Here is an 11,582-nt window from a genome sequence, read left to right as displayed (position 1 = left end):
TCGATCTCCTGACCTTGTGATCCGCCCATCTCGGCCTCCCAAAGTGCTGGGATTACAGGCTTGAGCCACCGCGCCCGGCCTATTGTATAACAGTTCTGTCCAACAAAGGCCTTCCTAACAGAGCTATGGGACCATTCCAGTGTATACTAGCCATAACCATGCAATCATCAAGGCGTGTTGCCTTACCTGGAGTAACGTATGACCTGCATGCTTCTGATACAGAGTGTCTGCCCTGTCCAAGGAGGTGATATGCACAGGGAGGATGTTGGAAGCCACGACTGTAAACCAAGCTGACTGATTTCCCTTAAGAAAGGAAGAAGTCATTTGACCTGGTGAAAAACTTGGAAAACCTGCATATTCAAGGTACAATCAACTATCAAAAAAAACCCAAAAACCAAAAAACAAAAACCCAGTCAGACTCCCTTTATAAGTATTGGTATGGCAGTAGCTGTAAATCAAATTATACTAAGAACAGGGGCACAATACTGAAGCACTGCATTTCAGCAATTCATGTGAAACAATGACTTCTTTGACAGACTCAATACATTATTTTTGAAAAAACATGTCTATTATTAAAAATTAAAAGGAAATACTATCGGCTTCAATTGTCTCTGTGTAAAGCTAGGTTTAAAATATTAACATTTTATGTGCTCTAATGAAATATATAAGGGTGCAAGCCTGGTGTGGTGGCTCATGCCTGTAATCCCAGCACTTTGGAAGACTGAGGTGGGTGAATCCCTTGAGCTCAAGTTTGAGACCAGCATGGGCAACATGGCAAAACCCCATTTCTATAAAAAATACAAAAATTAGCTGGGTGTGGTGATGTGTGCCTGTAGTCCCAGCTACTTGCGGGGCTAGGGTGGGAGGATCACTGGAGCCCAGGAGGTTGAGGCTGCACTGAGCCATAACTATCACTGCACTCCAGTCTGGGCAACAGAGAGAGACCCTGTTTCAAAACAAAACAAAACAAAAAAAAACCAACTCCCCCAAAAACAAAAAACCAACAACCTCCCAAAATGAAATATATAAGGGTTCTAAGTGTGTAAAGCAAAATTTCTAACAAAGTATGAGCAAACACAAAACCCAAGAAATGTGCTATAGTAATGGCCTGTAAGTTGTATTGTGTTGTTGGACATATCCATGTTTCATTTTCCTTTTTTCTCTTCACTTTAGCAAAAGGGAGAACAATTCTATAGACACTCCAAAATCTCTAGATGCTAAATAAATGAATACCAAACAAAAAAGTATATGCATAAAAACACACATATCATGGGAAACAAAGTGTGAAATTAATTTAATGCCTGTAACCCTGTACCTAAAGGTTTGACTTTATCCCATAGATTTGACTCTGTCCCACAGAATAGGGATAGTATCTTGTTTTAAATGCCAAGCTGTGTGGGGTACTCAACTGAAAACATAGTTTTTAAGACCTAGCACTTTTTGGGGGGGATGAGGGAGTAGGGCATTTATTTTCTCCAAGTTTCTTTTTTTTGGAGATGGAGTCTCACCCCATCACCCAGGCTAGAGTGCAGTGGTGCGATTTCAGTTCACTGCAGCCTCCGCCTCCCAGGTTCAAGTGATCTTCCTGCCTCAGCCTTTCTAGTAGCTGGGATTACAAGTGCGCCACCACGCCGAGCTGATTTTTGTATTTTTAGTAGAGATGGGTTTTCACCACGTTGACCAAGCTGGTCTTGATCTCCTGGCCTCAAGTGATCAGCCTGCCTCAGTCTCCCACAGTGCTGGAATTACAGGCGTGAGCCACCGTGCCCAGCCATCCCCAAGTTTTTATTACAGAAATTTTTAAACATAAAAACAAATTAAACTCTATACAATCATGGCTTAGTTATCAACATTTTGTCAGTTTTGTTCATATATCTGCTTCCTTAAAGTGAATCCCAATATTTTAAAATCATTTTTTAATGGTTTTACTTACTTACTTTACTTTACTTACCTGCAGGAAATCTATGCGGCCTATAGCACCCAAAAACAGAACCATTCCTGGTTTAAGCACAAAAGTTCTTGGAACAATGGACTGTGTTGGCAAAACAATATTTACTTCTTTTTCTGTTAGAAGATTTAAAATCTGTGAAGCGAATGGCAGAGTTTTTTAGAAAAATACTTTTATTGAAAATATATTATGATTTACCTGTAAAATAAAAAGTGATGAAAAATATGCCAGACTTCAAAATAAACCAAATTATGTCAGTTTGCTACACATCAAATTTATATAGATTCTTCCTGTCTAAATTAATCTCAATCTGATGGCTCTACCTTTGTTTTACAACTTAATCTACAGTAATGGCAAAATAACTTTATAGGTGTATGAGACTCTCCTATGTCAGCAGCATTCCCTAAATGTCAAAATTAATGTGAACCTGAAAACATGTTGATTCAATACCAAGATAGAAAATATATGTTCTCCTTATCAAGGCTTGTGGGGAGTAGCAATTTCAGCTTAAAGTAATGGTACATGTGACCTCATGTCCTAGTGGTAAGTATGCATGCATTAAATCCAAAATGGTTACCCCATTCTAGGAGCAAGTAAAGTGGCTGAAGAACCTCTTTCTAAATTCTGGTCTTCAATTTCCTTATTTATCCCAAATATTCAGCAGAGAATGAGAAAAAGTTATAAATCCCCTATGCTTATAACATAGAGGATTTATAATTTATCCCTATGATTTATCATAAATCCCTTCTAAGGATGACAAGTTCCTAGAGAGACTAGAGAAAAATAGAAAAGGAAAGACAGAAGTACAAGATTCTGGAAAGATTTAAGGAATCAAATTCTGGTTAAAAAAGAATAAAGAAGGTACAAATTGGACACAAAACTTGTAAACTTCCTTTTTAAGAATAACAAGAGGCTGGGCACAGTGGCTCACACCTGTAATCCCAGCACTTTGGGAGGCTGAGGCGGGCGGACCACCTGAGGTCGGGAGTTCAAGACCAGCCTGACCAAAATGGAGAAAGCCCGTCTCTACTAAAAATACAAAATTAGCCGGGCACGGTGGTGCATACCTGTAATCCCAGCTACTCGGGAGGCTGAGGCAGGAGAATTGCTTGAATCCGGGAGGCGGAGGTTGTGGTGAGCCGAGATCGCACCATTGCCCTCTAGCCTGGGCGACAGAGCAAGACTCTGTCTCAAAGAAAAAAAAAAGAATAACAAGAAAATAAAAAATAGAAATGATACATCACAAGAAAATAATAAGGGAGCTACAAATAGTTTTCTACATTATTTGTGTTTGAAAAGGCACATTAAAAGCCATTTGCAGGTCAGTCAATGGTGGCTCATGCCTGTAATCCCAGGACTTCCAGAGGCAGCAATAGGCAGATCGCTTGAGCTCAGGAGTTTTTTTCTTTTTTTGAGATGGAGTCTCCCTGTGTCACCCAGGCTGGAGTGCAGTGGCACGATCTCGGCTCACTGCAACCTCTGCCTCCCAGGTTCAAGCAATTCTCCTTTCTCAGTCTCCCAAGTAGCTGAGATTACAGACATGTGCCACCATGCTTGGCTAACTTTTTTTTGGTATTTTTAGTAAAGATGGGGTTTTGTCACGTTGGCCAGGCTGGTCTCGAACTCCTGACCTCAAGTGATCCACCTGCCTTGGTCTCCTGAAGTGCTGTGATTAGAGGTATGCGCCATCACGTCCAGCTGAGCTCAGGAGTTTGAGACCAGCCTGGGTAACATGGCAAAACCCCACCTCTATGAAAAATACAAAAATTAGCCGGGTTGGTGTGTGTCTGTAGTTTCTAGCTACCCTAGAGGCTGAGGTGGAGGATCGCTTGAGCCAGGAAGGCAGAAGTTACAGTGGGCCAAGATTCCACCACTGCACTCCAGCCTAGACCAGACTGGGCAACACAGCAAGGTCCTGTCTCTACAAAAACTAAACAATTAGTTGGACATGGTGGTGTGTACTTGTGGCCCTAGCTACTTGAGAGGCTGAAGTGGGAGGATTGGTTGAGCCCAGGACTTTGAAGTTACTTCATCATGCCACTGCATTCCAGCCTGGGCAACAGGGGAAACCTTTCTCTGTTTTTTTTTTTTTGTTGAGACAGGGTTTCCCTCTGTTGCCCAGGCTGGGCTGCAGTGGCATGATCTCAGCTCACTGCAACCTCTGCCTCCCAATAAGCGTATCAAGTGATTCTTGTGCCTCAGCCTCCTGAGTAGCTGGAATTACAGGCATGCACCACCATGCCCAGCTAATTTTTTGTATTTTTAGTAGAGATACAGTTCTGGCATGTTGCCCAGGCTGGTCTCAAAGTCCTGGGCTCAAGCAATCCTCCCACCTCCGCCTCCCAAAGTGCTGGGACTACAGGCGTAAGGCACAGTGCGCAGCCTGAGTCTTAATACTTCCATTTCACAAGAGATACTTGGTTCAGTTTGGGAAACCCTGGTTTAAGACAGCAAATAAGTGTATCTGTAAACTAACAGAGAAGAAAACTACCAGTGCTGACAGACATTTATATCTAAAAATTTGGGGTTCTCATTCTGCTGTCTAGAATATTTTGCAAATTCTTGTCTTTCTGACACAACTCTTTCATAGAGGGTATATGACTTAAGTAACTGCTATGCCTGATCTAACAGCATCTGAGAGGGAAGAATTAGTCTGGGTGTGGCGGCTCACATCTGTAATCCTAGCACTTTGGGAGGCTGAGGTGGGTGGATTACCTGAGGTGAGGGGTTCGAGACCAGCCTGGTGAAACCGTCTCTAGTAAAAATACAAAAAGTAGCCGGGTGTGGTGGCACATGCCTCTAAAACCAGCTACTCGGGAGGCTGAGGCAGGAGAATCGCTTGAACCCAGGAGGCAGAAGTTGCAGTAAGCCAAGATCATCACGCCACTGCACTGTAGCCTGGGGGAGAGAGTCAGACTCCGTCTCGAAAAAAAAAGTTGTAGGGAGGAAGAATTAGTTCATTAAGCTAAAGTGATAGAATATTATTAGAAACCTGTTCTGAACTTTTGGACTGCTAAGGAAGAAAAGATGGCATTAGCAATTATTCTAGGAGGGCAATAAAAGTTAAAAGGTCTGTATGATTCAATGACAGGGGACACCAAATAGAATACAATTCTGAGTCTTAATACTTCCATTTCACAAGAGATACTTGGTTCAGTTTGGGAAACCCTGGTTTAAGACAGCAAATAAGTGTATCTGTAAACTAACAGAGAAGAAAACTACCAGTGCTGACAGACATTTATATCTAAAAATTTGGGGTTCTCATTCTGCTGTCTAGAATATTTTGCAAATTTTTGTCTTTCTGACACTACTCTTTCATAGAGGGTATATGACTTAAATAACTGCTATGCCTGATCTAACAGCATCTGACAGGGAAGAATTAGTCTGGGTGTGGCGGGTGAGAATGTAACTGTAAGTGTTCCTGATGAGGCCAAGAAAAGTACCTAAGAAACCAAAGTGGTTTTGTAGGGAGACACAGAGATAATTAGAATAATCAGAAACTGGTCAGTAACCAGATTCAAAGGAAGTAATTAATGAATCTGTTGCGAGGCTGTATCCTGGATGCACATTTGAGTCAATCAATGATCTGAATGAAGATCCAAACTGCAAATATAAAAAGTAATGAGATTTAATGAATATTTAACAGAGTAAGATATAGGCTGAATTTAACAAGACAAAGTCAAAGTTACCTATGAGGCCCAAAGTTGTCCATGAACAGTTGGATTAAAAGAGAGGCATAGGGACAAGACAGGTCGAGTTAATGCTATTCTTTTTTTTTTTTTTTTTGAGACGGAGCCTCGCTATGTCGCCCAGACTGGAGTGCGGTGGCGCAATCTCAGCTCACTGCAAGCTCCGCCTCCGGGGTTCACGCCATTCTCCTGCCTCAGCCTCCCCGGTAGCTGGGATTACAGGCGCCTGCCACCATGCCTGGCTAATTTTTTTGTATTTTTAGTAGAGATGGGGTTTCACCGTGTTAGCCAGGATGGTCTTGATCTCCTGACCTTGTGATCTGCCCACCTGGGCCTCCCAAAGTGCTGGGATTACAGGCGTGAACCACTGTGCCCGGCTGGTGTTAATGCTATTCTAAATCATGCTCACCTGAGAGCACTGCGTTCTCAGTGTCACACTTTAAGAACAAACATAGAAAACATTCTGAAGAGGCCTGGGTCAATGAATAGCCTGTTTCTCAGGGAGCACAGCTGTAGGAAATGAAGACAAATAATCCAGATTGTCAGCACAGTAAATGCTCAACGTTTGCTGGATGAACTAATGAAAGAGAAGAAAAGGAAGGGATAGGTGAAGAAGAGACGGGATGTTACACTTTAAAATATTTCAAAGTCTGGCAAGGGAAATAGGTATTACGTTAGTCCCATATGGCTTTAGGGAACAATGGGTGCATGTTACAGGGAGACTGTTCAGCTCAGTACACTCAATACAAAGAGAAGGTCAAACACCCAAATGAGTTACCTTGGAAGGTGACGTGGCACAGTTTCAGTTAATGGTGAGTCACTCCTTTCAGTTCAAGATGGAGGACCCCTTGATGGATATGTTATAGGGGTAATTCAAGCAGGAACTAGGGAGGTGGACTTCAGTGATATTTATGCTTTTTTCCAATCTCAAAACCTAGGCTTCTGTAAATGTTTCCCTAACTAAGGTAACAATCACAATGATAAAAAATAAGTTGGTTGTCAGCAATGAAGTCTATCAAATGGAACAGAGAACTTGAGGGCAAACAGATTCACCCTTAAACAGCTTTTATGAATGAATCAGAACTGAGTCTAAAATGGAAGTATACTTCTTTCCCTGTTTTCTGCCAATTAAGACAGCGGTACTTGTACAATTGAAAGTAAATGTTTCAGAGGCTGAAACTAGTAATAGAACTCCAGTTTCCTATTTAGCTGGCTCTAGTGACTAGCATTAAAACTCCAGTTTTAATGACTAGTAATAAAACTCCAGTTTCCCATTTAGCTGGCTCTGCATGCATTACACTCTTTCTCTATTGCAATTCCCCTGTCTTGATAAATTGGCTATATATGAGCAGCAGGCAATATAAATCCATTAAAAAAGAAAAAGAAAGTAAATGTTTCTAAAGGAAACCAAATACATACACAGTTTTCTTTTGTAATTCCAGGGGTGTCATAAAACCAGTGGGCATCTTTCACATCTTGTGCAGTCAATTCTACTTGTTTGGTGGATTTGTGCATACCCATAACAGGTTCATTTTCCATGTCAAAGGCAAGTGAATCAGCATCAAACTCAAAGGGAACTGTATCCTTCCGTTCTTCTGAATACAAGAATGTCCTTCCAACCCTTCCTAGAACAAGTTATAGTAAGGTTATTAGTCACTCCTTTAATACTTTTGACTCCAGACATAATTTTTATGTTTCCCTCAAACAAGTTACTAAGATTACAGTGTAGGGAAGTGAGACAACAATGATACTTTTTTTTTTCTTCCAAAAAGCAATGGGAGTCAAACTCTTGTAATAATCAAGTGTGTGGCTGGCGGTGTACATGGAGTGGCAGGGGTGTCGGTGTGTGGAAATCAAACTGTTTTAAAGAAAGCCTGAAAAGATATACCAAGGAAAGACAGACAATCTAATCTAAAGCTGCTGCATGGAGTAAAAACTTTTACTACCTGTACCGCTCTGGGTTTCCAAATAGTAGCCTTAGTGCTAAAAGGCCTCTTTGTTGCAGAATGAGGAAGGCAGTCTATCCCCACAAAAACTGGCTAGCCTGGGACAACCGTATTTCAGGTTGCTCAACAAAGAATTTTAGCATAATACCAACCAGGGTTTTCCCATAGAGGATGCTTACCTACGACATAACCATGCTTTTTCAGGACATTAAGCTGATTTTGTTCTTGCTCACTAAGATCTTCTTCAGCTTGAGTTGAATCTTTTTGAAGTCTTTGATGTCTTTTAAACCTTCTGTAAGGAGTTGGGTTGCAAATGGGAAACTTCAGAAGGTTTAATGTAGTACCTGAAATACACAGAATAAATATATCTTTAGAAAAGGGAATAAGGGGGAAGAAAATGAACATTATTTGAAACTTTTTTAAACTTTTTTTTTTTTTTTTTTTGAGACGGAGTCTCGCTCTGTCTCCCAGGCTGGAGTGCAGTGGCCGGATCTCAGCTCACTGCAAGCTCCGCCTCCTGGGTTTACGCCATTCTCCTGCCTCAGCCTCCCGAGTAGCTGGGACTACAGGCGCCCGCCACCTCGCCCGGCTAGTTTTTTGTATTTTTTAGTAGAGACAGGGTTTCACCGGGTTAGCCAGGATGGTCTCGATCTCCTGACCTCGTGATCCACCCGTCTCGGCCTCCCAAAGTGCTGGGATTACAGGCTTAAGCCACTGCGCCTGGCTGAAAATGAACATTTTTGAGGATCTACACTGTGTTGATTACTGTAACAAAATATAAAATTACTGACATTTTACAAATGAGGAAAGAGGTTAAGAGATTAGCTCACAGGGGAAACCAGAATTTGAATCCAAAATCATCACATTATCATTCAGTATAAAAGTAATATTTGTGTAAAATTCAAAGTGCAAGATAGAGAAGAGCAGCTTACTAAATGAAACTCTGGTTTCAAGGGAACAAATAGGGCAGTCAGTTTTTGTCAACTTAAATTTAAACCTGGCTTGGCGTGGTGGCTCACATCTGTAATCCCAGCACTTCGGGACGCCCAAGCGGGTGGATCACTTGAGGTCAGGAGTTCCAGACCGGCCTTGCCAACATGGTGAAACTCCCCTCTCTACTAAAAATACAAAAAATTAGCTGGGTGTGGTGGTGTGCACCTGTAGTCCAGCTACTCGGGAGGTTGAGGCAGGAGAATCGCTTGAACCCGGGAGGCAAGGGTTGCGGTGAGGTGAGATCACACCACTGCACTCCAACCTGGGCGACAGAGTGAGATTCTGTCTCAAAAAAAAAAAAAAAGCTAGAATTACAGATGTGAGCTACTGAGCCCAGTGAAGCCACACATCAAATTGCACTAATGAACCGGGAGTGGTGGCTCACACCTGTAATCCCAGCACTTTGGGAGGATAAGGTGGGTAGATCACTTGAGGTCAGGAGTTGGAGACCTGCCTGGCCAACGTGGTGAAATCCTGTCTTTACCAAAGATACAAAAATTAACTGGGCATGGTGGTGCTTGCCTGTAATCTCAGTGCTTTGGGAGGCCAAGGTGGGCAGATCACGTGAGGCCAGGAGTTTGAGACCAGCCTGACCAGCATGGTGAAACCCCATCTCTACTAAAAATACAAAAATTAGGCCGAGTGCGGTGGCTCATGCCTGTAATCCTAGCACTGTGGGATGCCGAGGCAGGCGGATCACGAGGTCAGGAGTTCGAGACCAGCCTGACCAACATGGTGAAACCCCGTCTCTACTAAAATTACAAAAATTAGCTGGGCATAGTGGCGTGCGCCTGTAATCCCAGTTACTCAGGAGGCTGAGGGAGGAGAATCTCTTGAACCCGGGAGGCGGAGGTTGCAGTGAGCTGAGATCTCACACCACTGCACTCCAGCCTAGGCGACAGAGTGAGGCTCTGTCTCAAAAACAAAACAAAACAAACAAACAAAAAACACAAATTTCATTAGGTTCAGACAGTAAAAAGGACACACACTTTCTGAAACAATATACAAAGAAGTTACAAAGCAGATCTCCAGAACAGGAACTTTGTTTTGTTCCCTGGTCTATCTCCAGTGCCTAGTGACTGGGAACAGAGAAGTGCTGCATAAACACCGTAATTAGAAAATTACTACAACACATCCTGAATTTTCCCTAGCAGTAAGCTGACACAGAAGAGAGGTGTGACCAGAGTGGGGAGAGAATTTGTAAAGGGAAGGGTACAGGCAGCCCGTAGTGGACATTAAGACAGGATGTAGTCGGTGCCTCGGCTAGGACCAGACGTCCACCTTGTCAGAAAACGAAGAGGGAGAGCCTCCTAAAACTCACCTGGCCAAGAGGAGATGGTGGCTCTGTCGATGGCCTCGGAGCCCTTGGCTGTGCAGTAATCGGACTCCAGGAGCGTGTTAAAGAGAGTGGATTTGCCGGCGTTGGTGGCGCCCACTAAATAGACGTCCCCACGGTAGCGCCAGGAGCGCTGAAGGGCAGAGATCAACTCTTCCACTCCATAGCCGGTCTTAGCGCTGATCAGTCGCACGTCCCTGACCACCGTGCGGGACCAGTTCGGCGGATTCCAATTCTCCCCGTCCTGTGGCTCGTTCTTGACGGGGAGCTGTGGCCCTTGGTGGCCAGGGGCCAGCAGGAGCCCGGCCCGGGCACAGTCGTCCCACAGTCGCTCCCGCAGCCTCTGCCGGTAGCCAGGAGCATCCTGGGGCAGGAGGTCCACTTTGTTTCCCAGCACGATCAGCTGCTTGGGGCCCACCAGCGCGGGCAAGTCGGGCAGCAGGGCGTCGGGCAGGTCGAGCAGGTCCACCATGTAGAGCACCAGGGAAGGCCCGGGCCGCCGCAACGCGGCGCTCACCAGCTCCAGGTACTGCTCGCGGCTCACCTGCAGGCGTAGAGCGCGCTGGTGGTGCACTAGCAGCCAGCATCGCTGGCACACGGTCCGCGCCAGCCCGCCGTCTGCCTCCGCTGTGCGGAGGAACTTGTCGCAGGGCAGGTAGCCGGGCACGCCGGGGTCCTGGCAGTGCAGCTCTGCCCCGCAGCCCGAGCAGTTCACGCCGCTGGGCGGCACTGCCGCGTCCGGGTGCCCCACGACCCGGTGCTCCCGAGGCCTGGTCCGTAGGTTTTGCTGTCGCCGCTCCTCCCGCCGCTGCTGCCTCTGTCGCTCCTCCTCCTCCTGCTGTTGCTGGAGCTCCTGCAGCTGCTCTTCGCGGGTGGGCTCCGGCTCCGGCTCCGGGATGTACTCCGGGAACAGAAAATGCTCCTGCATGTCAGCACCTTCTCCAAAGCCCTTTGTGTCCACGGGGTCATGAGGAAGCTCGCGTCCCAGACTCGATGAGTGCTGGAAGGAGGAGGCGGCAGCGCATCTCCTCCCCAAGAGCGGCTCCCGGAGGCCATGGCGCGCTGCCGTGGGAGCGGATCCACGAAAGAAAAGGCTCAGCAGCCTAAACTGCAGGCGAGCGGGCAGCATGAGGAAGCAGCTCCAGGCAAAGGGGCAGAGTCACAAGCGCGCACGCGTAGTAGGGCCCGAGGCGACGCGCGTGTTAGACCCGAGACGAAAGCGAGTGGGTACTTGGGAGCTGTCCTGGTTAGTTTTGCGTCTAATCTCGTGAGTTCTCGCGATTTAAGCGCCGAGACTGAGAACCTACTCCAAGCTATGGCAAAGACACTGGAGGCACTGGAGGACTGAGCTAGATGGGCGGAAGAGAGCAGTGAGCGTTTTGGGTTTTTTCACTTTCAGGCTTAACGCCTCACTGCTAGCCCAAGCCGCCGGTAATAAATCATATTTAAAAAGGAGCTTCCGGGCCGGGCGCGGTGGCTCACGCCTGTGATCCCAGCACTTTGGGAGGCCGAGGTGGGCGGGGCTCACGCCTGTGATCCCAGCACTTTGGGAGGCCGAGGCGGGCGGATCATGAGGTCAGGAGATCGAAACCATCCTGGCTAAGACGGTGAAACCCTGTCTCTACTAAAAATACAAAAAATAAGCCAGGCGTGGTGGCGGGCGCCTGTAG

The 11,582-nt window shown here is 45.6% G+C and overlaps 1 protein-coding gene across 1 annotated transcript in view; it reads right to left on the bottom strand.

Moving 5' to 3' along the window:
* The window catches only part of NOA1 (nitric oxide associated 1), a 14,831-nt gene extending 3,668 nt beyond the window's left edge, over positions 1 to 11,163 (bottom strand). The window contains exons 1-5 of the mRNA XM_011937189.1: positions 9,898 to 11,163; positions 7,763 to 7,927; positions 7,057 to 7,262; positions 1,952 to 2,083; positions 187 to 303 (exon numbers count right to left, since the gene is read on the bottom strand). Of these exons, the coding sequence (XP_011792579.1) occupies positions 187 to 303; positions 1,952 to 2,083; positions 7,057 to 7,262; positions 7,763 to 7,927; positions 9,898 to 11,041 (1,764 nt within the window). The 5' untranslated portion in view covers positions 11,042 to 11,163. The remainder of the gene's footprint in view (positions 1 to 186; positions 304 to 1,951; positions 2,084 to 7,056; positions 7,263 to 7,762; positions 7,928 to 9,897) is intronic.
* Between the last annotated feature and the right edge of the window lie 419 nt (positions 11,164 to 11,582).

The sequence above is a fragment of the Colobus angolensis genome, unplaced genomic scaffold, assembly GCF_000951035.1.
Source record: "Colobus angolensis palliatus isolate OR3802 unplaced genomic scaffold, Cang.pa_1.0 Scaffold100, whole genome shotgun sequence".
Taxonomy (NCBI): Eukaryota; Metazoa; Chordata; class Mammalia; order Primates; family Cercopithecidae; genus Colobus; species Colobus angolensis.
This window is presented reverse-complemented; position numbering and strand designations above follow the sequence as displayed.